At 42.9% G+C, this 25,024-nt stretch overlaps 1 protein-coding gene across 25 annotated transcripts; it reads right to left on the bottom strand.

Moving 5' to 3' along the window:
* Positions 1–165: 165 nt before the first annotated feature.
* On the bottom strand, positions 166–25,011 carry LOC139580950 (SUN domain-containing protein 1-like). Of its 25 annotated transcripts, none has more exons than XM_071410148.1 (22): positions 24,660–24,990; positions 22,994–23,096; positions 10,824–11,027; positions 10,487–10,716; positions 10,068–10,358; positions 9,745–9,867; positions 9,318–9,455; positions 8,600–8,680; positions 7,946–8,272; positions 7,174–7,267; positions 7,021–7,082; positions 6,712–6,866; positions 6,312–6,581; positions 6,043–6,144; positions 5,868–5,938; positions 5,627–5,771; positions 3,279–3,587; positions 2,463–2,547; positions 2,123–2,238; positions 1,770–1,937; positions 1,483–1,575; positions 166–1,307 (listed from the first exon to the last, which is right to left on the bottom strand). In XM_071410148.1, exons 2-22 carry the CDS (start codon positions 23,059–23,061, stop codon positions 1,191–1,193), a joined length of 3,249 nt encoding a protein of 1,082 aa, XP_071266249.1. In that variant the 5' UTR covers positions 23,062–23,096; positions 24,660–24,990; the 3' UTR covers positions 166–1,190. The 25 variants fall into 25 exon arrangements, with proteins under 25 accessions (XP_071266249.1, XP_071266250.1, XP_071266248.1 ...); XM_071410149.1 differs by lacking the exon at positions 24,660–24,990 and adding an exon at positions 24,041–24,414; XM_071410147.1 differs by lacking the exon at positions 24,660–24,990 and adding an exon at positions 23,235–23,388.
* Positions 25,012–25,024: the final 13 nt, after the last annotated feature.

Below are 25,024 nucleotides of genomic sequence, written 5' to 3'. Positions count from 1 at the left end.
AATCTGTATGTGAAGAAGGGTGGCGCATCAGTCTGCAACCAAACTCTGCTGGTGTGCCATGACAAAACATTTCCACATTTGTTGAAACTATTCTGCCTGATTTCCTTTAAGTTATATATAAAAAATAAAAAAAAGCTAAACTCAAGTCAATGACTGCTACATAAATCAAAATCAAGGTTTTTATTTGAACATTTTACACATTACAATTATGTACAAAAGACAAATAAAATTATAAAACAAAATAAACCTGTATAGTCCCAAGACCATTTACAAATAGCCCAAAAAGCCTTTACAAAAATATATTACACAGATTGGCATTTCAGTAACTTGGGACAAACAATGAGATTTACAACTGGGCACTTGTAGATACTCAATAAAGGGCTAAACGCCTGACTTCTGTGGCTGAAAGGACCAGTGCAAGATATCCTTAACTTACTTGAGCGGTAAATTCCCTTTAAAAAATGCTAACAAATCAATAACATTTTATAATTGCAGCATATACATATTTCAAAGCAACACTGATATTAGTAGACTTAAAAATGACAAACTATTGACAAAATGTACAAGTTTACATTCTTCCGTTGTTCGTAAGAGAACATGGTAGAACCTGGGCCCATATCCACAAAGCATTTTATAGGAGTGTTGATCTAGGATCTGTCCATATGATCTTAATCATTATGATCTAAAAGGCTAAACTGATCTTAGATCGGGACTCCTACTCTGATATGCTTTGTGGATATGGGCCCTGGTTTCACCATGAGCGACAAGGGCTCAACACACATGAATTCAGTTGTCTCTAAACACATATAGCGCATGTATAAATAAACTGAGAAAATGTACTTGAAACATTCCTTAACCAATAAAATCTTGTCTGACGTAGTAAAGCACAGAATCGCATCCATATTTCCCCCCCCTATTTAGGAGCCCAATGTTACTTTGAGATTAATCTGTCAAATGAAAGCCATTTTACAAATGTAATAAATTATTAGTGGTTGGGTGATAGTCCTTGGAAAGTCAGACACCAGTGGCCATGCTTCAGAACCTGTGGTCACTGTTAGAGCCTCTGTCCTGGTGGGATGAGTTAGTGCACAAATAAAGTTTGTGGATCAAGCATATTTACGTGTGCGCATAATTGGCTCCAGTCATCTGCAGAACATTAAAATGCAGACAGGGTGGTCTGATCTGTGCCATCAGTTGACACTGGGCTGACCGTGCACTCTGATGCGGTACAGGCAGGTGTACTCCGGGTGACCCCAGTTGGATAGCACTCGAACCTCAATGATCTGATAGGCTTTATCATTCTCCTCCTGTGGATAGATAGCAGAAGACACTCAATTTAGACTCACGCCATATAAGAAGTATCAAGACCTAAAACTTGCCAAGTCACCATCTCTAATCATACTAGAGATGAACGCCATGTGGACTACTAACATCTTCCACTGGCCAATCAAGCCCCTTGAGGTAGTGTTGAAGTGTACTTACGGTGACAGGATAAGTCTGTAGCGCATCCTCATCATCCTGGTAGGTGTAGCTGCCCAGTAACTTACCCTCCTCCTGGTTCTCATCATCCAGACCCTGGAAACGAGTACACAGTTAGAACAGCAGAGACCCACAGAAATGAATGTGTCAATCAGTAGTGCCTCACCAGAGCACACTCACAGTAAATGTGACAGACTTGAGTGTCTACTAGGTGTGCTTCTGAATGGCTGAGACAGTAATAGCCGACATGAATGTTAAATTGGGTAAGCAGGGTAGTTGAGGTGGCTTACATAGACGGTAAACTGGCGCGGGGCGCTGCTGATGGTGCCTGTTGGCGAAAGGGCTTTGGGGATGTGCTCCAATGAGAAGGCAGAGGGAACGATCCTCATGGAGAGCCGAATCACCAGGTAACCATGAGAACCCTGAAACGCCCAGCAGTTCCCTGGATGGACGTCAGGCTGCAGTGTAAGAGAGAGCTCAAGATTAAACTAGGTTATGGATGGACTACTTTTGAAAAGGTCTTCCATGTGTCGGCAAGGCAGTATCAGGAACTGAAACTCTCCCAATGTAATGAATCTAGTAAATCACGAAGAGATCATAAAACTCAGATTAGTCTCATGTGGTGCAATGACTTGAGTCGTACCTGTATGGCCACACGAGGAGACTGGGAGAAGTACCAGAGCGGGAGGCCAAACAGACTCATCAGTGCCGTCTTTGTCTCGTACGTCTCAGAGCAGCGAGTGCTCAGGATGCTGCCGCCTGCAGACACAGAAAAACGCACACAGCCATGATAACATGTCACTTTCACAACTGTACACAATGTCAACCACACCCATTTTACAACAAGGGCATTGTTAAAGCCTGTCATATCAGGAACTACTGTACAAAGTACGAACAGATCATTCAAATAACAGGCAGTAGACAATTAATTATTTTTTAAAGCCTAGTCGCCACACCCCATCACAACAACTGTGAAACTTTACCGCCAGACTCCAGAGCATAGTCCACCAGGCCAGTCCGATCCTGGGAGTAGAGTTTCAGAGCGTTCTTCACTACCAGCTGTACATGCTGGAGGAGGAAGAAAGGAAGAGTGAGGAAATGGAATAGTGCAGACTATCACATTGCATTTAAAATCATTTTCAAATCCAAAACACTGAATCTTAACTTTTTGGGTGACCCAACCAAATTCACTGAAACGAGAGTTAGAGCAGTCAATGAAAAAGTCTAAGAAGCGGTTGATCGGTTCTATGTGCGCCATTTAAATGCTTTCTGCTTTTAAGTTTAACTTTCGCGTCTTTTAATTCCGGTTTTGTACACCAGCTGAAAATATAACCTTTTGTTTATGGAAAATATATTTCACAGCAGTTTAGATGGTACAATGCTTCTGTACACCAGGGATCACTAACTAGATTCAGCCGCGGGTCGATTTTCTTCTCGAGCGGATGGTCGGGGGGCCAGAACATAATTACAAATCATTTCTAGACTGCAAATTGACAGCAAGAAGCCCACTTTTTTATTTTATTTTTAAATTCGACTAAGACATAAGCATTTCAAACCTTGCTTACATATGGATATGATCACGTTGCGCTCTATAACGCATGGGAATACTTAGGGGGCCAGATAAAACGGCCACCCGTGGTCCGCCAGTTGGCGAACACTGCTCTACACTATACTTGTTCATTTAGTCAAATTTTAGCAACCAGGAAATGCCTCAGCGATTTCTTAATTAAAAAATTATAACCAATAAAAACGACACAAATGTTCTTTCTTCACAAAATTCCCCAAATCAAACCTCGTACCTCCTCGGACATCCCGGCCCCTGCGGCTCCAACAGTGTGCATCACAGTCTGAGTGACAGTCTCAGTGCTGAGCGTCTCCTGCCTGGCCCTGCTCTTCTCCAGCTGCAGGGTCACGTTCTGCAGGATGCTGAGCTCCAGTGAGGTCAGAGAGGCGTGCACATCAGCCCCGCTTACATAGCGCTCAGAGAGCCACTGCAGCAGGGACTCTGGGAGCTCCTTTTCTCCGGGTTGGGATTCTCCGACCTGCTCGCTGCGGTAGAACAGGGCCCGCAGTTCCGTCCTCACCTGGGCAGACACTTGCTCAGACACCTGCCACGACCACACAGTGAGACAGACACCATCAGACAGAGGTCAACAGATAGGATTTATATAAAGAACTCCAGCAAAATCATCTCAGTACTAAATAATATTGAGTGTCTGTACAGGAACAGATAATCAAAGGAATGGGAGAGGCCATCTGGAAAGGTACACAGGGCTCGACATTAAACTCTCGTCGGCAAGTACATTTAAAAAAAAAAATTGTTGGACAAGCAGATTATAGATTTAAGTTGTCCGAATGAACAAGTCAAAAAAATAAATGATTTGTACAAAACCGGATGCAATGTTTTGCTCACATTCCTCACGGTCCTATTTCTCTCAAATTTTGTGCACAAATTTGTTTATATCCCTGTTAGTGAGCATTTCTCCTTTGCCAAGATAATCCATCCACCTAATAGGTGTGGCATATCAAGAAGCTGATTAAGCAGCATGATCATTACACAGGTGCACTGTGTGCTGGGGACAATAAAAGGCCACTCTAAAATGTGCAGTTTTGCCGCCTCCAACGTCATTTTAGAGAATATGTTAGTACACCCAACCGACCTCACAACCGGAGCTTCACGTTCCTTGGTGTCCACATAGTTTGTTGGTTATCATGGTCTAAACACACCAAGAAAGTCGTGAAGAGGACACGACAACACCTTTTCTCCCTCAGGAGACTGAAAAGATTTGCCATGGGTCCCCAGATCCTCAAAGTTCTACAGCATCCTGACCGGTTGCATCACTGTCAGGTACGGCAACTGCTCGGCATCCAACCACAAGGCGCTACAGAGGGTCATTTACAATGCTGCTTCTCACTGTTTATTATCTATGCAGTCACTTTATCCCTACATACATGTAAAAAATTACCACGACTAACCTGTACACCCCCGCACATTGACTCGGTACCGGTACCCCCTGTATAGCCTCATTGTTATTTTATTGTGTTACTTTTTTTTTTTTTTACGTTTATTTCGTTTATAAATATTTATAACTCTATTTTCTTAAAACTGCATTGTTTGATAAGGGCATGTAAGTAAGCATTTCACTGTAAGGTAGTCGGCACATGTGACAAATAACATTTGTTGAACCGCAGACCACATGTAACCACGCCAGCACAGGACCTACACATCTGGCTTCTTCACCTGCGAGATCTGAGACCAGCCAGCTGGACAGCTGATGAAACTAAGGAATATTTCTGTCTGTAATAAAGCCCTTTTGTGAAAAAATAAAAATAAACTCATTCTGATTGGCTGGGCCTGGCTCCAAGTGGGTGGGCCTATGCCCTTCCAGGCACACCCATTGCTGCACCCCTGCCCAGTCAGGTGAAATCCATAGAAAATTTATTGATTTCCTTATATGAACTGACTCTTTTACAAAAGAAATAGTTGCATGTTGCGTTTATATTTTTGTTCAGTATAATTAGCTACCTCCCACACCGTAGCCATTTGATCCCTGGGTAATTGAATGAGGGAATTATTTCATAAGTGTTTGGTTGTAATTGTAATGTTGCAGAGTGGCCAACCCTCGTCCAGGAGAGCTACTAGGTTTGCAGGCTTTTGCGCCAGCCCTGCTCGAACACACCACATTGTTAAAAAAAAAATGTTTTAAACAGGACCTTGATAAACTGAGTCTGGTGTGTTTGAGCAGGGATGGATCAAAAGCCTGCACACCCAGTAGCTCTCCAGATGGAAGGTTGACGGACAACGTGTTTTATACAGTAGCCTGTCAGTGCAGCGTTCTAATTTGTGGCGGGTTAAGTGCCTTGCTCAAGGCCACAACAGCAGGAGATATACTACATGGGATCAGAGACCAGCAGCCTTCCATTGTCAATACCAGTGATAATAATGAAGGTTATTTTGTACAGTGGTTCCTTGTATCATACAACCCAATTTTCAGTCACCTTTTTGGCCTATGGTGTTACAAACCAAGTGACTTGAGCTTTTGGATATGTTAAAAAAATCAAAAAATGTTATAAGCTAAAAAAAGTTAATGTCAAGCCCTGGTACATACTGGAGCAATGCATGTACAGTACAGAGCAAGCAACTCACCGTTTCATGGAGTGTGTCCAGGCGGTCACACATGCCCTGGCATCCCATCACCCCCTGCAGGTCCTTCCTAATGCCCCCCAGCGTCGCCTCTAGAAGTTGCACCTCCGCCAGCAAGGCATCATGGGACTCGCTGTCCACACCCATACTGAACGAGCACACATTGTCACAAGGAGGAATATTCAACACCACTCATGATTTTATTGAATTAATACAATCCAAAAGGGTTGTGTGCTGAACTCACTTGACTGGCACAGGAACTGGTGGCAGTGCAGGTGTAGCACTGGAAGTGTCTGCTTGCCTCCTCTGCACCTCCTGAAGACGTAAAATCAACATAACATGGATATATGACAACAAATACTTAGAGCTTCTACAGTAAAGTATGTGCATAGAAATGAGTATAGGCTCTGAGTCTGTACCTCGGTCTTGGCAGTCAGTGTCTGCAGCAGCACCTCCAGCTGAGCCAGACGAGACTCTTGGCCCTGCTGCTGCACCACATACTGCTCTCCAATCTCCTGACTCTGAACACAGGAAGAGAGTAGAGATGAATGAGCATACAGAGAGGCAAAAAAAAATAAGTGAAAAAGCTAACCCTGACCGACTTGTATACTTGTTTACTTTTCATTACAAGCTAAATTAATATGCTGGATAAAATGAATCCCTAACAACCCAACCAGGATGACCTCACCAGTTCTCTCTGCAGTGCTGCATCCTTCTCCATCCCCCTCTTCAGCAGAAGGAGTCTCTCTTCCAGCAGGCCAGACACCCACAGCCCCATGCTGTCCTTGTCCGTCTGGGTGTCCAGCTGCTCTCGTACAGACTGGTAGAGACTCAGCACCTCCCGGTGCTGGTTTTCCTGCCTTCGGCCCCCTCGCTCCACCTTCTCCCACAGCTGGGCCAGCCTCTGCTCCAACCGCGCTAGGCGCTCAGAGTCCACAGACACCAGCACACTGCCTGGCTGCTCACATACATGGGAGGATAGAGGTCAGCTATACTGTGCAACTAGCCTCATCCATAGAATTAGATGGTCTTACGCAAGATGACAATCATAAATGGTGAATGAATACGAGCATCAATACCACTTCTACCTGTGAGACAGCTGGTAGTGGTTGAGCCATGATGGGCTGGCGGTCTTTGGTTGGTTCCAGAGGGTTCTGACTGAGGGAGTAGGCCGTCCTCCACTCAGTGATGTTAATGGCAGGCAACACAGACAGCAGGCTGGACGGACCCCAGTGCCACAGAGCTGGGAGAACCCAGAGGAGGATAAATGAGACAGAAAAGGTGTCTGCAGTGGAACGCGGTTGAAACCTGTCAGAGTAAGTGACTGCACAGTACTACGGAATATGGCTAACCAGCGGCAGGGCGTCGGGGCGGACAGCAAGAGCGGTGCTACTCACCCAGGAGGACAAGCAGGAATGGGAGCAGAATCAGCAGGAGTTTGAGGAGCTTGGGAAGGCACCTATGAAAAACAGGAACACCCTTGTTAGTGTGATCACATGTATCCCGTCCACAAGCCTAGAGTGTTACTCGAGCAGCCCCAAGAGACTCACCGTGTCAAGACGAAGATGTTGAGGAGCGACATGACGGTGGCCAGATGATACCATCCAGTCCCCAGCCACCAGAAAGCCCCGGTCGCTGCCTTCCCTGAACACAAAATAAAAGAAAGCCATGGAGAGCGGATTAGTGGAAGTTCTTCAGGAGGTGGGAGGGGTAGAGGCACTTCCACACAGCACTAAAGATTAGGTAATTAAGTACATTCACCAGATGAGGTAAGAGGCAAGGAGATAATTAAAGTGCAGGTTATGGAGTTAGTTACAGACAGGGACGATAGAGAAACAGTGTTCTTCTCTGTCAGCGTAGATGCAGAGTGCAGCATAGAACATCTTTTTTTATTTTTAGAGAGCCCATCTTTCGTTGAACCGCAGTACTCCATCACACGCCTGTTGACAAATTGCTCCCATTCTTGGAACAGACTTTAAATCGAAATCCACCCAGGGGGACAGAAGCAGCAGACAGATGGGGAAGCAGTTCTGCAGACAGCCCTTGCAGTTTCCTAGTCTAACACAGCGAATTAGAATGACGAAACGCAAATGAGTCCCAGTATTTTGTAAGAGTCTGCAGCACCTGTTAAACCGCAAGGTTACATTACACTCCAAGCCACCATTCTAATAGGTTTTAAGGTAGGAAGACACACAAGCTAGCCATGGGGAGACTAGAACTAGGAGGAAACATGCAGGCCAAGCAGAGGTTTATCTGGAGGTTGAGAGGCTGGTTAAACACGGTAAGAGTGTGGAGTTATTTGAAACATGGTAAAATGATGACCTGGGGACACGGCTGCCAACCAGAGAACCGACAGCATCCTCCTTGTCACGGACCGTACAGCTGAGCTTGCCTTCTGCCCCACCCCCAACACACTGGAGCCTGGGGACCAACCAAGTAACAAAAAACAAGGACTAAAAAAGGTAGAACTGGATTCATTCATTTCAAGTGTATGAGGATAGGCCAGAGTTTGATCGCTTAATAGGTAACCTGTGTAAGCAGTGGCAAGCCACAGTTCCCCCAACACATGTGACCGGCAGACCCGTGATGATGATGATGATGATGAGACAATGCATGTCTCCACGCGCTGCTTCCCTTTGCAGTCGTCACCTGTTATCGCAAGCAGTATGGATGAGCAGCAAAAGAACACATGACATTTTTTTGAGCAACTAAAGAAAATTATAAAACAGAAGGGCTTACATTTCTCCTAACAGAAATCTAACAAAAGTAAAATGGTAGATGTGTGTAGCCACAAGGAGTGAGTGAAAGGCTAAGAGGAAGCCCTCTTTACATCTCTGGTTTGCCCACAGTGACAGAAGCACTCAGCTACAGCACAAGATGTAGGCTACTCACGAACTACACCAAATGTTAGTCCATTATAGACATTTTAAAATACACACACACATAGTAGTACATGTCAAAGTCAGTTACACTTACAAAGAGCACCATTCAGATTCATGCGATTCCCCTCAGTCCCCAACTCATTTACATTCATGCTTCCGCAGTAGCTGGCGTGAGCTGCAACCAATAAGAAAGAAATCAAATACAACTAAAAAGACAAACTTCAAAAACATCCCTCTTTCCCGTCACCAGAGCTGAGGAACAGTGAGTCGAGAGCATTTGCATGTCACCAGGGCAACAGCTAAAGCAGCCCATTTGTTTGGAAGAGAAACACAGAGGGTGAAATCTGTGTGGTCAAACAAGTGAAAACACCAGAATATAAAGGTAGCGTGATGTAAAAAGGAGTGAGAAAGGTGTAGGCAGGATAAACTGTGGTAGTGTCAGCCTCTCTCTCCCTTAAAAAAAAGAGGGAAAGAGAGAGAGGGAGAACAGTCAGAAGCAGGTGACAAGGAGTGTGAGTTTAGGTTAATCAGTGAAAGCCACCATGATCATTCACACAGCATCTGCAACCGCCAGAGTCAGTGCAGGTTCAGTACAGTGCAGGAGAAAGACTCATTCACCATTTTCTATTCAAAAACAGAGTGAAAGCAAGAGTGAAATGTAGAATTGGTGCACTGCAAGCAGCAAGATTCCTGAAATCAAGTGTCAACTAAGTATAGACCAATGCAAATCCCACACTCAACACCCGCCTTGTGGATGCCCAGCCCCACAACAACAAAAATCTGTTAGCCTCTAAAAAAAAGCAGTGGAATACCTCCATTGACCACTTTTCTGCCCACACTGCCCATCTTCAGCACAGCAGACTGTATGAGCAGAGTCACTACATACACAGTGAAGGCAGCTGCCCCCCTGCTATGGTTCAGACAGGTGTCTAAAACTGACCACAGGACACCTAAAGAGAAAGAATTATATAAAAATAAAAATAAAAAAGAATGAACCAGACTGCATGATTATGTTAAGCAACATGCTTTGTCAGATTTATTGGCAGGCTGCACAAGCCGCTGTTAGAGTGCAGGAGTTGAGCCCCACCCCCAATCTAAAACTGTGAATTATCTGATATCGTCATCATTCATGACACAAAACAGTGGGAAGCTGCCAGGCAGATGCGTGAGAAATAGAGTGAGAGGAAACGTTGGCGCTGTAAAGACATCAAGGGGCAGAGCCGGCGCAGAGCCTGATACCTTTGCCCTCTTTACGTGACCTCAGCAGCACACTCTGTAAGAGCAGTGAGAAGACGGACGCCACAGAGGCTGCTGCCCTCCTGCTCACGCGCACACAGGTGTCCGAGAAGGACACCAGCACACCTGAATAAAATCAATTCCACTTCGTTCAAAATGCACTTTACAAATCACAAAACATGTCAAAATGTTAAGAAAATGAAAAGAAATTCCAAAACTCACACATCAAGCAATGACAACAATCTACACTGTATGATATTCCTTCAAAACGAAATGGGAAGGCAAAACTCACACTCCCAGATACAATGTACGTTTTAAGGACATACACGTTATAGTACTTCTATGGCTGCCTCTCTCACCCGTCCTGTACTTGCGGCTTTTGTCCCTGGCGTAGATGGTGGAGGGAGGGGATGCGGCAGGGGCTGTCAGGGCCTGCTTGCTGGTGGCAGAGCGGGCTGAAGTTGAGGAGTGCTTGGAGTAGGTGGTGAGCGCGTCATTTCTGTCCGAGTGGATCGTGCGGTCCTTACAGAAGCTACCGTTGACCATGGAGGTCTGGGTCTGTGCCGAGTTAATGTCTCCGTTGGCCTCACACATACTGTAGTCTGTCATGGTCCGCTCTAAGAAACACAGATTTGATCATAAAAAAAAATACACAATCGCCCACTGTACAGGAATCCATTCAAGACACAGGCTGATGTTGCGGACAGTTCAAGTAACTGATTGATAAGTTCCTTTTAAAAATTACCTTTGAGTTCAGAGTCATCATCCAAGCCCCAGAAGCCTTCGACCAGCGTGCGCTCCTGGATACACGACTTGTCCAGCATGGAGGAGAGCAGGGAGGCGTCGCTGGCGGCCACGCTGTGCAGGCTGCTGTTGTGCTGCTGGGAGCCATGCTGGCTCTTACGGGGCGTGGTGAGGAGCAGAGACTGGGAGCAGGAGACAGAGTGCTGCTGAGACCTCCTGCTCTTCAACGCCCTGGGAGAGAACAGACAGTCATATTAGACATAGAAAACCTTGGATGTAACATATTCTGGGCCCAAATCCATAGAAGGAACCCCAGGGCGGCCAGCAACATCACTTACTTGGAATCTCTGAGACTGGCTCCTCCTGCACTGAAGGAGGCGCTGTGGTACATGTGGTTGAGAGAAGAGTCCAGGCTGTCATCACCATAGACACCAGTGGTGGAGTGCAGACGCAGGCTCCGCCGAGACATCCTGGGAGACTCTAAGACGGGACTGATCCTGTGCTCCTTCTCAAAGTCCAGGGCTGTTGTAGAGTAGCTGGAGCTGAGCAATACAAGGAAGAGAAGATAGGCGGAATGCATTAGATTAGAATAAAACAAACAAGTGGCAGCCTCTAATCAGTGATTCAATCGATTGGCAATGGCCTTCGGTTTTCATTGTCCTTGGTGTCTTGAAAAGGCACTTAATCAAAATGTACTACCATATTATGTAGCCTATACATCACACAAATATTAAAGTAGATCCTATGATCCAACTTCCTTTACAGCTAATATACAAATACAAAAACAGGGAAGGTGCAATTGGTCCCCAATGGCAGGAAACATTGTACTGTCAGCACAATGATTAAACTGAGGCTGCCATTGTATTCCCCTGTCCAGTGTCGAACAGTAAACCAAAATTCCTGTACACTAGAACATGAAAAACGATTTGGTACTAGAATTTGTTACTTTCAGTGCTTCTGTAAATTGTGTCTCGCAGCCAATGTCCCCCACGGAGCGCACCGTGCCTGCTCCACTCAATGCAAGCATGCAATCGGAGTCTGGGCTGCATCATGTCAGCTCCCTCAAGATGCACAGAACTTAACACACATGAATATTTGCGACACTACACGTAACATTTTTGAAACCGAGCAAAACAATGAATGTTCATACAGGCTAGAACACTTTACAACGCAAGACGATATCTGTAGCTTCCAGCTAGGCTAACTTTCCTTGCTAGCACACAGCTGAAGTTAATAGCATCAATACACTACCCTAGTACCTTTGTGAAATGCAAAATATGCTGATAACCACCAAAAACATTATTAATTCGCTTAAAATCACTCTCCCTCACTTCTTTCCCTCTTCCCCCAAAGGGCTCCAACAGTCCACACCCCTCTTTGCTTGTGAATTAAATCATTACAGGTTAAAAAAGGAGACCCTGCACAATTTTATAAAAGAAGCTGCTTCTATGCAAATGTTGTTCAGTACAATAAAATAAGTCCCACATGGAAGTGAAACAGATTCACGGGACGTCGGCCAACACAAGCTCAATAAGGCAACGCATGCACACACTCCTCCTGAATATGAATTCACTTGCATTGTGAATAGACCTAAGCTACATCTTGATGTACCCAGTTTATAAATGGAGATGTACCATTTAAATAAATAAAATGCCATTATGTGAAGTAGTGACATTGGTAAGAGTTTCAAATTGTGTAATTGGGTTTATTAATGCATACATGGCTGTCTCATAAAAATGTTTGAATGTAATGATATTGAACTCAAAAGATGCCCAACGATTGAACAGAGGAGTAGCTGAGCTCATCTGTCTGGATCAAGTACCATTCTGTGACTTCGGCTAATATGCCTTGGTATCGAGTATTAACATCAACTTTTTTTCAATTACATTTTATTCAACATTCTGGCTTGTAGAGCTTGTTCAGATGAAATGTTCCAAACAAAAACAGCATCATCTCAGACTGTAACCAGGTTGGCATCAGTCTAGTTTATTAGGCAATGCCCAACTTAACCTTACAACAACAACAACAAGCTAACTGCTGCTGCCATCTCTCAAGGAACAACTCTGTCCGGCATTCACATTGTTGTACTTTGGAACGTTTCAAAATCTGTACTTGCAACAGATAAGATCATAAGGCTAACTGAAGTCCAAGTAGGGAATAGCTAGCACAGCATAACAATAACTTTCCAAAACAATGCATGACAAGCTATTACAGCCTGAAACCTAATCCCTATGAAAACACACACACACAACCTTCAAGGTGAGCACATAGGAGTGACCCTGCTTGCTGTCTAAACATAGCCAAGTGCACACACACAAAGAAGGTAATGAAACAGAAATGAGGATGATACACACAGATCTGTCCAACCCCAGCTCTCCAGAGTCCACCCCTCGTCACCGTCGCTCATCCCAGGGAAAAGCCCACACGGACAAACATCATGGACAGCCACACAGACAATCCACACACTATCCTGCGAGCCAGGAGAGCTCAGGCAACCGAACACTACTTACTGTATGTAACCTAGGCTACACTGTTCACTTCCTGTAGCCAGGGACAGACGAGCCACTTACCTACTCAACAACCTCCCTCCTCCCTCGGTGAAACAATGACACCAATCCTTACATTATGCATTTTAATCTGAAGAGTGAGGTCAGTTCTTAAGTGCAACTGACTGTACAAAAGGAGGAAGAGAAGGGAGACCTGCTACAAAGAGAGACATCTGAGTCCCTGAACTGCTGAACTTTTCTATAAACAACTGTTGGTAGTCCATAAACAAAGGACTACCAACAGGGCTCTTTCCTACGTAAAAAAATAAAAATAAACTCACCCAGCTCTCTGGTTCTCCCACTATGTCTTTCTCGTCACGCGCTAAAATCGGGGGTAGGAAACTAGATTTAGCAGAGCAGATAGTTGGGGGCTGGAACATAATTATAAGTTGTACACTGCAAATTGACCACAACTAAGCCCAAAAAGAGATTATTTTAGAAAATAACAATCATTTCATACCTTGATTACATTGAGACACAATCACATATTTACATTTTAGTCACTTAGCAGATGCTCTTATCCACAGCGACAAACAGAAGTGATTAGGGTTAAGTGCCTTGCTCAAGGGCGCATATTTTTCACCTAGTTGTCTCGGGGATTCGAACCAGCGACCTTTCGGTTACTGGCCCAACACTCTTAACCGCTAGGCTACCTGTCGCCCCGTATGGGTCTTTATTTGTGGGAATACTTGGCAAACAGATTTCCTAACTGAAACTCGTTTTTAGCTGAATTCCTGGTGATTTGCCATGTTTTTACCAAAAACAAATATTTTACTAAATAAATGTCATATTTTTGTGAAATAAACCTTGCAGCCCAATTAAAAAATATATATATATATTTTTTTTTTAATGAACACTTGTGGGACAGTTTTGGCCCACGGTCCACCTGTTGCTGACGCCTGCGCTAAATAAAGCCTCTCCAGGATTACACAGGGCCTTGGCAGAGCCAATTATATACTTTCCTCTGCCTGCCCTGCTGCTCCTCCTGCCAGTGTGCTCTACGCCCTTGCGTGGGACAGCGGTGTGTCCTCAGCAGAGATCCCGGGCAGTCCCACCCAAATTCCCAGACTGGGGTCTGGGCAAGGAGAGCCAGGCCCAGAAGAGCTTCAGTGAGACCAGGCCAATGGGTGCAGCAGTCGCTCTTCCTCTCACACACACAAAAGGACAAGACAGGAGTCTGTCACAGTTCTTACCCATCTGCTGCTGCACACTGCCTGGTTTGTTTCAGTTCAGACAACTATCACGACATGCAACTTCATTCCAAAACATACAGTGATAAAGAACCAATGGCAAGAGAGGAATTTCTATGTAGACAGAACTCAATACCATTCTTGATTGTCTATCACCATCTTAGTGTTAATCAATAGTCCATTAAGGCCAACTCCAGGAAATCTGTGACTTTCAAATCTTTCCCTCTTCTGACCAACAACATCCCACAAATTGTCAAACACTCCAGCCACCCAAGCAGAGCGAACAGTCTGACTACAGCATGACGAGCAGTACCGGAGCGCCAAGTCTGGGAACAAAAGGCACCCGAACAGCTTCTACCCACTAGGCTTAAGACTGCTGAACAGTTAATCAAAAATGGCTACTCCGATCATTTACAGTGACCCCCTTTATTAATTTTCAATTGTTTTGCACCAACTTCCTTGCAATCACTAGACTCTACCCATATATACTACACTGACACTCTGTTTACAATATATCCTAATTGCCTAGTCACTTATACACAGTGGTGTAAAGTATTTAAGTAAAAAATACTTTAAAGTACTACTTACATATTTTTGGGGGCATCTGTACTTTAAGACCATATATATATATATTTGATAACTTTTACTTTATTACATTCCTAATGAAAAACACACTTTACATTTTCCCTGACTCCAAAAAGTACTAGTTACATTTTGAATGCTTAGCAGGACAGGAAAATGGTCCAATTCACACACTCAAGAGAACATCCCTGGTCATCCCTACTACCTCTAATCTGGCAGACTCACTAAACACAAAATACTTTGTTTGTAAATGACGTTTTAGTGTTGAAATGTGCTCCTGGCTACCCACAATTTTATGAATTTTTTTAAAATAAATAAAAAGGTGCCATCTGGTTTGCTTAATAAGGAATTTTAAAGGATGTACTTGTACTTTAGTATATATTAGCAATTACATTTAATACTTAAGTTCATTTTAAAAACCAAATACTTTTAGACCTTTACTCAAATAGTATTTTACTTGAGTCATTTTCTATTAAGGCATCTTTACTTTTACTCAAGCATGAGAATTGGGTACTTTTCCACCACTGCATGTGTATACTGTATTACCACGTACCCCTGCACATTGACTTGGTACTGGTACTCCTTGTATATTGCCTCATTTTTGTTGTTACCATTTCCTTTTTATTTAACTCCGCATTGTTGGGGATGGGCTCGTAACTAAGCATTAATCTGTAAATACTATACCTGTTGTATTCAGCACATGACAAATACATTTTGATTTGACAAGCTCCATCCTGATTAAAGATTGTTTGCACAATCGTGTTTCATGAGCAGAGATCAGCAAAAACAATAAGACAGCAACAGCCAGGGATATCTTTCCTACAGAAACACAGATCTGCTGCATCAAGCAAGCCCAGGGCTACTTACAAGCTACACGCCTAAGTACACATCTGGAGACTAACCATTTGCTCAAGAGTTGTGCAGCCAGGTTAATCAATCAAGCCAAACACTGACCAGCCATTTCCATCCAATCCCACAATAAAAAAAGTACTCTAGAACACACTACATCCCGTTACTTCACAGACGGTATCACTTACTTATTTGTAAGCCTAGGCAGTAGCAGATTATCACCGAACCTGGTCACTGAAATATTCCCCAAAATTGCCCTCCCTCTCACTATGACTTTTAGGTCGGGCATACAACAGCATTTCCCCCTATAACTACTATGTGGTATGTAGGTCTGACCCATTTAGTCGTCAGGTCGAAGGTCTGGTCAATAAGCTACTGGTCGACCGATATTGCACGAGGTCGGGCAATAGAAATTGTTTCAAAAAAATAACCAAAACAGTACCACTCAATTTGCCACCTACTCATTCAAGGGTTTTTCCTTATTTTGACTATTTTTTAACATTGTAGAATAGTGAAAACATCAAAACTATGAAATAACACATGGAATCATGTAGTAAAAATAAATAAAAAAGTGTTAAACAAATCATAATATATTTTAGATTCTTCAAAGTAGCCACCCTTTGCCTTGATGACTGCTATGTACACTTGGCATTCTCTCAAACAGCTTCATTAGGTAGTCAACTGGATTGCATTTCAATTAACAGGTGTGCTTTCTTAACAGTTACATTTGTGGAATTTATTTTCTTAATGCATTAGAACCAATCAGTTGTGTTGTGACAAGGTAGGGGTGGTATACAGAAGACAGGCCTAGCTGGTAAAAGACCAAGTCTATATTATGGCAAGAACATCTCAAATAAGCAAAGAAACAACAGTCCATCATTACTTGAAGACATTAAGGCCAGTCAATCCGGAAAACTTGAAGAAACTTCCAAAGTTCTTGAAGTGCAGTCGCAAATACCATCAAGCGCTATGAAACTGGCTCTCATTCAGACCCCACATGTTCTTACATTACAGCCTTATTCTAAAATATATTAAATTATTTCCCCCTCAAGCTACACACAATCCCCAATAATGTAGTTCAGAATTTTTCACTATATTGTTTTTTTAAAGAAATGTGCATAAGTATTGGTATTTTAGTAGGATCCCCACTAGCTGTTGCAAAAGCAGCAGATAATCTTTCTGGGGTCCACACAAAACAGAACATCAATAGACAAGAACAAAACTACATAAACTCAGCAAAAAAATAAGTCCTCACTGTCAATCCCATTTATTTTCAGCAAACTTAACATGTGTAAATAAATTTGTATGAACATAAGATTCAACAGACATAAACTGAACAAGTTCCACAGACATGTGACTAACAGAAATGAAATATGTCCCTGAACAGAAAGGGGGGGGGGGGGGGTCAAAATCAAAAGTCAGTCAGTATCTGATGTGGCTACCATCTGCATTAAGTACTGCACCAGATTTGCCAGTTCTTGCAGTGAGATGTTACCCCACTCTTCCAACAAGGCACTTCCAAGTTCACAGACATTTCTGGAGGAATGGCCCTAGCCCTCACCCTATGATCCAACAGGTCCCAGTGTAACGCTCATTCCTTCGACGATAAGCGCAAATCCGACCATCACCCCCGGTGAGACAAAACCGCGACTCAATGAAGAACACTTTGTCAGTCCTGTCTGGTCCAGCGACGGTGGGCTTGTGCCCATAGGCAACGTCGTTGCCAGTGATGTCTGGTGAGGACTTGCTTTACAACAGGCCTACAAGCCCTCAGTATAGCCTCTCTCAGCCTATAGCGGACAGTCTGAGCACTGATGGAGGGATTGTGCGTTCCTGGTGTAACTCGGGCAGTTGTTGCCAACCTGTACCTGTCCCGCAGGTGTGATGTTCGGATATACCGGTCCTGTGCAGGTGTTACACGTGGGCTGCCACTGCGAGGACAATCAGTTCTCCGTCCCGTCTCCCTGTCTTAGGCGCCTCACAGTACGGACATTGCAATTTATTGACCTGGCCACATCCGCAGTCCTCATGCCTCCTTGCAGCATGCCTAAGGCACGTTCACGCAGATGAGCAGGAACCCTGGGCATCTTTCTTTAGGTGTTTTTCAGAGTCAGTAGAAAGGCCTCTTTAGGGTCCTAAGTTTTCATAACTGACCTTAATTGCCTACCGTCTAAGCTGTTAGTGTCTTAACGACCGTTCCACAGGTGCTTGTTCATTAATTGTTTAAGGTTCAATTAACAAGCATGGGAAACAGTGTTTAAAGCCTTTACAATGAAGATCTGAAGTTATTTGGATTTTTACAAATTATCTTTGAAAGACAGGGTCCAGAAAAAGAGACGTATGTAAACTCAGCAACAAAAAAAGCAACAAGTATTCAGACCCTTTGCTCAGTACTTTGTTTGAAGCACCTTTGGCAGTCTCAAGTCTTCTGGGTATGACGCTACAAGCTTGGCACACCTGTATTTGGGGAGTTTCTTCCATTCTTCTATGCAGATCCTCTCAAACTTGGTCAGGTTGGATGGGGGTGCTGCACAGCCATTTTCAGGTCTCTCTGGAGATGTTCGATCGGGTTTAAGTCCTGGCTCTGGTCGAGCCACTCAAGGACATTCAGAAACTTTTCGCGAAGCCATTCCTGCATTGTCCTGGCTGTGTGCTTAGGGTCGTTGTCCTGATGGAAGGTGAACTTTCGCCCCAGTCCAAGGTGCAGAGAGCTCTGGAGCAGGCTTTCATCAAGGATCTCTCCGTACTTTGCGCTGTTCCTGATCCTGACTAGTCTCCCAGTCCCTGAAAAAAATACACACAGCATGATGCTGCCACCACCATGCTTCACCGTAGGAATGGTGCCAGGTTTCCTCCAGACGTGATGCTTGGCATTCAGGCCAAAGAGTTCAATCTTGGTTTCATCAGACCAGATCATCTTGTTTCTCATTGTCAGAGTCCTTTAGGTGCCTTTTGGCAAACTCCAAGCAGGCTGTCAAGTGGCTTTCATCTGGCCACTCTACCATAAAGGCCTGATTGGTGGATTGCTGGTTGTCCTTTTGGAAGGTTATCCCATCTCCACATAGGAACTCTGGAGTTCTGTCAGAATGACCATCGGGTTCTTGGTCACCTCCCTGACCAAGGCCCTTCTCCCCTGATTGCTCAGTTTGGCCAAGGGTGCCAGCTCTAGGAAGAGTCTTGGTGGTTCCAAACTGCTGCCATTTAAGGATGGAGGCCAGTGTCCTTGGGGACATTTAATGCTGCAGAAATGTTTTGGTTCACTTCCCCAGATCTGAGCTCTACGGACAAGTCCTTCGACCTCATGGCTTGGTTTTTTCTCAGACATGCACTGTCAACTGTGGGACCTTACATAGACAGGTGTGTGCTTATCCAAATAATGTCCAAATCAATTGAATTTACCACAGGTGGAATCCAATGAAGTTCTAGAAATATCTCAAGGATGATCAATGGACACAGAATGCACCGGAGCTCAATTTCGAGTCTCATAGCAAAGGGTCTGAATACTAAACAAGGTAATTCTGTTACTTTATCTTTAATACATTTGCCAAAAAATCTAAAAACATGTTTTCACTTTGTCATTATGGGATAGTGTGTGTAGATTGAGGGGGAAATCATTTTATCCATTTTAGAATAAGGCTGTAACGTAACAAAATGTGGAAAAAGGGTCTGAATATTCTCAGAATGCAGTAAAGCAGCCTTGTATAACCACCGTCGAGCTGTAGGCCTAAGAGCACATCCAGTTACCTTAATAGTCTAACTTACTTTGGCCTATATTTCAATACTTCTATAGGCTACTGTAGCAATCATTAATTTGTTGATGTCATCACACAGCATACGAGTCAGTCATGATTTGAAATGCAATCAACCATTTTAGTTTTAAAATACAATAAAGCAAGCCTTGTATTAAACAAATAAACCGTTCAATTTTGGAAATTCGATTCACGAATGAATGTGACTGTTTAATCTGCTGTAATAAAGGCTTAATTTTGTATTTATTTTTTAAGTTACTTTCTGGTATGCTTATAGTTAATTTGGTGTTGTTTACAATTGTTCCAAACAGTCAGAAATTATATTGTAGTCAATACAGCACCTGTTTGACACACACAATATGCACGCAGCACTTGCTCCTGACCTTTTTCTTGATCTCCCGTATTTTCCACAGCTAGTCAGATTTGTGAACAAATCTGACTCTCCCTTTACCTCCTGAGCAACCTATAAATATTTTGCCGCTAAACTGACCGAGACGCACCTCAAAACCTCACATAATTCTGCCCAAAAACAATTTCTCTCAACCAGTGGCACATGGGCTTTTTAGGTGAGTGCTGATGCCGCCCTTGGATAAGCAGTGCCCACTTCGTCAAAAGTGCAAAATATTTTGCTTGTCCAGTTCCTGAGTGCCTCTCGAAGGCCGCTGTTGGAGAGACATCTCTGCTGCGCTCCAATGTTTAGTCAAAAAATAAACATATCATGTAGCAGATATACAATATGGTAGAAAGAGTATGTGGCCTTTTCTGTAGCCTACAGGCTAGAGATAAAATGTATGACAATGTAGCGAGACGGACACTTTTTACATCATGCACATTTCTCAATTTCAAATCAGCTAACCTAAAATGGCACTCAAGCAAAAAAACGAACAAAAAAAAGACCGTCATGTTAACAAAGCAACATATCGTAAAAACATGACAGGTCAAAGTAAAATGGACAATATGGAACGTACAATCAACTGTTGTCCAGGAGTTTCACCCCATTGTCATGATCAGTGGTTTTAACTACATTTGACAAGCGGATGAAAAATAAAATACTATTGCATTTCCCGCTGTGTAAACACACTGCAAATAGGCTTGCGACAACTCCTGAAAGTTGGGTAGCAGATATTCAGAGCATAAATGGCCAAATTGATTAGTCACAGGAATCAGGACTAATAAAGCCAATGCAATGGCCTGTTTTACAAACGGTGGGCCTACCACATGGATGGGAATTCATAAAAATCCATTGCAGGCTGACATGGTAGGCTACACCCTAGTAAGCATGGGCCAACCTCTTTTGGAAGTATTATTTTTTTTTTATACCTGTCTGGAAGTCGTTTTACAAACAGTAGGCCTACCACATAGATAGGCATTCATAAAAATTCAATTTCAGGCAACACCTCAGTAAGCACAGACCAATGCAGACTTATTTTTTTTAAGCAGTTCCGGACCGGCCTTGATTGCCACATCCACACACATTGTCTATGTACCAGACCAAATATTGATGTCTATAAATTGGAACAGCCTTGAGTTGGTCCAAACAGACATCTATAAAATTACTTATTTTCAGCTTTCATTCTAAACCAAAAAATGTGCCCGATTTCAATATCTAAAATACATATTTGCAACATCAGGAAAATAAGTATTTAACTTGAAAATGAGAACTGAAAACTAACCCAACGTCAGGAAAACACGTATTTTATTAGTTTTTCCAATGTCATTTTGCTTACTGGGACAGCATTTTTTGGTCTTGACTATGGCAGCAGAACGGCAAAGACAGGCCCTGGCTATAGGTCAGGCCCTAGTTTGCCCTATTCGGATGGGATAAGTTTTACTGGGGAATGCAAGTATGTGCACAAAAATTACAGATGTGGTTTTTAGTCCCGTCCGAATCTGCCATGTCAGTAATTTTTACATGGCAGGAGTGTAACAATTCCAGGCAGAATAACTTCATTTTTTGGCAAACTCCAATGTCCTCTGATAATACTAGTCCCGTGCGAATTGACATCCCTGTGTTTTGAGAGAAATGTTTGCGTTTGACAAGTGTTTCTCTCGGTTTGTGCAAGAAAATAATAACTGATTCTATAAATTGTATTAAGTGCTACACATAAACTATATGAACGGCCTACATGTAGCCTATCAACTTTCACAATGAATGATTTTGTTTATATGTTTTGGCGTATGAATGGAATATTGCCAAATGCATCAGTATTTCCCCCCCATTTAATGCATCCCTTTCTGTTAATAGATTGCAAAGCAGCTGCATACAACTGACCTAAATGTTTGGAAATGTTAAGATGAGAATTATCAATAGCCTTAAAATTGCATTGCAAGTGCACGGTTTAGCTCACATCTGAAGGCTGGGGAGTATTTAGGATGTACTGCGGATTGCTAAAAAAAATATAAAAAAATAAAATAATAAAATCACACTTCCTCAAATTCAAATATTATGCCAACACTTTAGGAAATATGGTATGGTTTAGAAACCAGTTATCAGTGTGGCCCTATCACCTGGACATGTTGAAATACTGCATCTTCACAACTAGAATAAAATCCTCCAGGCTTCCTTCATAACTTTCAATTGACAATTTTTTTTATTTTTTATAAATCAAAAAAACTATGAACTACAGGGGGCAGTTTAGAAAAAACTAATCCAGTCCGAATCCTCTTCTGGAATTCCATAACCAACGTTCTCTAGTAATACTAGTCCCGTGCGAATGGGTCTTTGGTCACGTGCATGCAATGCATACATGTGTCACGTAAAGAGAGCCAGGGTTGAGGGAATGTTTCTCCTAAACAAGACACACAGGATGTGGCAATATAAAAATTTATAATTTGAAATTGACCAATCGAAAGTTGGGGACAGCCCTAGTAATATGTAAATCTACCATTTAGAGGCAAGTGAAATTAAAACATTTCCATTTGATTAGCTCAGCTAGACCGAACGCAATTGCAAAGAACTGAGAGAAAAATGTATCATGCTTGTGTGTTCTAAGAGCAGATGGTGAAATAAAATGGCTAATATTGTCACATCGCATGCAACAGCTCCAACATCTACACCCTCTCTGAGTCACACATGACAACAGACACACCCAGTCACAAAGAACAAACCAGTGGGTCTGTGACACACATAACCGCTTTGCACTTCTCTTTTTCAGAAAGGGGAACATTGCCAAATACACGTGGAGAGGTTCCGTAATAATATATAAACCCGGCTCAGAATGAGAGCTGGAATCTCTATGAATAAAATCATTAATCTACCCTAAATCGTGATATTTATTTTGTTAGAAGGCAAATTTTAGCCAGAAAGGGCAATCCTGGAAAACCACCTTGGGCTACAGTTACTCAAATAACATTTCAAATCAAAATTAACATTTGAGAAACTTATGCAAGTCCTACCAGTGTGATTTGTTGAAACACGCCCTTGATCAAAGCAAAAACCTCTAGGGTATTTGACACAAAAAAAGCCAATTTATGCTCACCATCAACTAAATCAGTGGTTCCTAAACTGTAGGGCTCAACCCTCTCTAGAAAAATATAAATAAAAATACTTGATGCAGGGCCTCGAGACTGGCGGCTCTGCATGCACACTCACCTGTGAGAGTAGGTATAACCAGTGTTCCCTGGAGGTGGGGCGCGTGAGTTCACTTTTGAATGGTCCATGCCTGTCCAGCCTCCAATTTTTCTCAGTAATGAGACTGCAAGAGCCAAACCATGAAACTTTACAACCCAGTAGTACATATTCACCCCATCAATTCAAACAATAATATGAGCGCCTAACTAACAAAGGTAGCAGTTAAATTAGTAGAAATAATGTTTAAGGAGTAACTGCTCACCCCAAAACCAATTTCTGCTTAATAACCTCCTCGCCCCAGAAGACACTCAGACACTAGATATTTTGCTGCATCATGACAGGGTCCATTTTCTAATGGCACTTAAGTATATGGCTGTGCAATAGTAGCCTTGGAGTTAACTCAAGTCACACCCAGACAGAGTGATAAGAGGGCTGGGTGGGACCTGTATTACTCGGAACCACAGACATCCGGCGGCCATTAGTTGTCCAGAAATGCATGGTAAAAACACAGACCAATTTTAAAGAAGTAATAAGCTATCCTCATCTTTACACGTACATAAACATCTCTCCATACAAAATAACAATGAGAATATTTGTAGATCTCCCCCCACCCAATTTTTTTTAATGTATCGTCACATACACCGGATAATGCAGTTTAATGTGTTGTTTTACAGGGTCAGCCATAGTAGTACGGCGCCCCTTGGAGCAAATTAGGGTTAAATAAATTCCTTGATTTTTTTGCATCCTAGCGGTTCGGGTATTCGAACCAAATACCTTTCGGTTACTGGCTCTAACCGCTAGGCTACCTGCCGCCCAGGTAGGTACTGTTAAACTGTATGGCTATGAATGAAATAAACTACTCTGAACTGTCACCCTATGTAAACTAGCCTAACTTCCATAGTCACATCTCATGTAGTGTAATCAAAGAAAAGGTTTCAGACTGAATTTAGACAAGAAAGTATCAGTGAGGTTCACAAACAGACTAATTACAGACCTAGTGTGATGTAAGGAGTAGCCTAGTTATCAAGGTACTCTCCATTTGTATAGTCAAATACATCATTAACTTGCCTTTTGTAAATACAACTTGTAAATCCACAGAATAAGATCAGGAGAGCTGCAGCGAAAATTAGCTGACTTCATGCCGCATACAGACTCGTGAGTCACGGTGTAGAGCAGCCAGTGGGCGTAGGTGCACTGTTCAGCCTCAAACTACCCAATATAAACAGTATCCCTCAAAGTGTGGGCACGTTGCAGTAGGTACAAGAGTAAATGAGTCAGCTATCAACTGTCTTTAAAAAAAATTATCCCTAGTCAGTACAAATTCAGAATTCCAAAATGGCTTCCCCAACAAAGCGGGAGAAATAACCGCTCGTTGCTAGTACTAGTGTTGCTTGTTCTCTCATCCAGAATGTGCTCATGTACACACCGGTCTCTGCTACACACAATCATCTTTGTAAATTGTACAGGCAGGCAGAATGTCAAGTCACTTCAGTAGCCTTTTCAAATTTGAACCAATCAGTGCACGGTTCAAAGGAGGCTGGGTGCCTCACGTCCAATGGTAATTTACAGTGGGCGGGATCCCGCGAAAAATGAACTGTCAAACTTCCAGACGTGACTTTGTTTTGGGATACATGCGGTTTGCCAAAGTAGTTAATATTATATACTGTTCATGGATATGTCCGCTTACCTTAATGTAGCTAAATGATTTACATATACGGGTAAATGTTGCCACTCGACGGACGAGCTGCTAGCTATCGTTGACAGGTGACCGGTTAGTTTGCTAACGTTGACAAGATGACCGGTTAGCTAACGTTAGTTCACTCTTGTCGCAGCTTGACAGTAAATGTTTCTTGATAAGCACTCCAAAACCGTCAAAATACAACTAATCTCAAAATACTTACAAATAACATTTCATTTACAAAGGACTCTCAAAATAACCATGATAAAACCCGAACGAAAATGAAATATCACACGAGTATGGACAACAGTCCTCTCCTTCGCGGTCAACGGTGACGTAAACGTGTATCTTCTTCTGTTTTATGCCGGCGGTAA

This window comes from Salvelinus alpinus, chromosome 7 (genome assembly GCF_045679555.1).
Source record: "Salvelinus alpinus chromosome 7, SLU_Salpinus.1, whole genome shotgun sequence".
NCBI lineage: Eukaryota > Metazoa > Chordata > Actinopteri > Salmoniformes > Salmonidae > Salvelinus > Salvelinus alpinus.
Note: the sequence above shows the minus strand (reverse complement) of the source record. Positions and strands in the feature narration are given on the sequence as shown.

Bases quoted from the DNA above. Each gene is read 5' to 3' on its own strand.
- LOC139580950 (XM_071410145.1), bottom strand. From the start codon at position 15,941: ATGCCCGACCTAAAAGTCATAGTGAGAGGGAGGGCAATTTTGGGGAAT. The intron at 11,028-15,840 runs GTAAGTGATACC...TGTATTGCTCAG, and splicing joins CTGCCTAGGCTTACAAATAA to CTCCAGCTACTCTACAACAG. The intron at 10,359-10,486 runs GTAATTTTTAAA...TGTGTTTCTTAG, and splicing joins TGATGACTCTGAACTCAAAG to AGCGGACCATGACAGACTAC.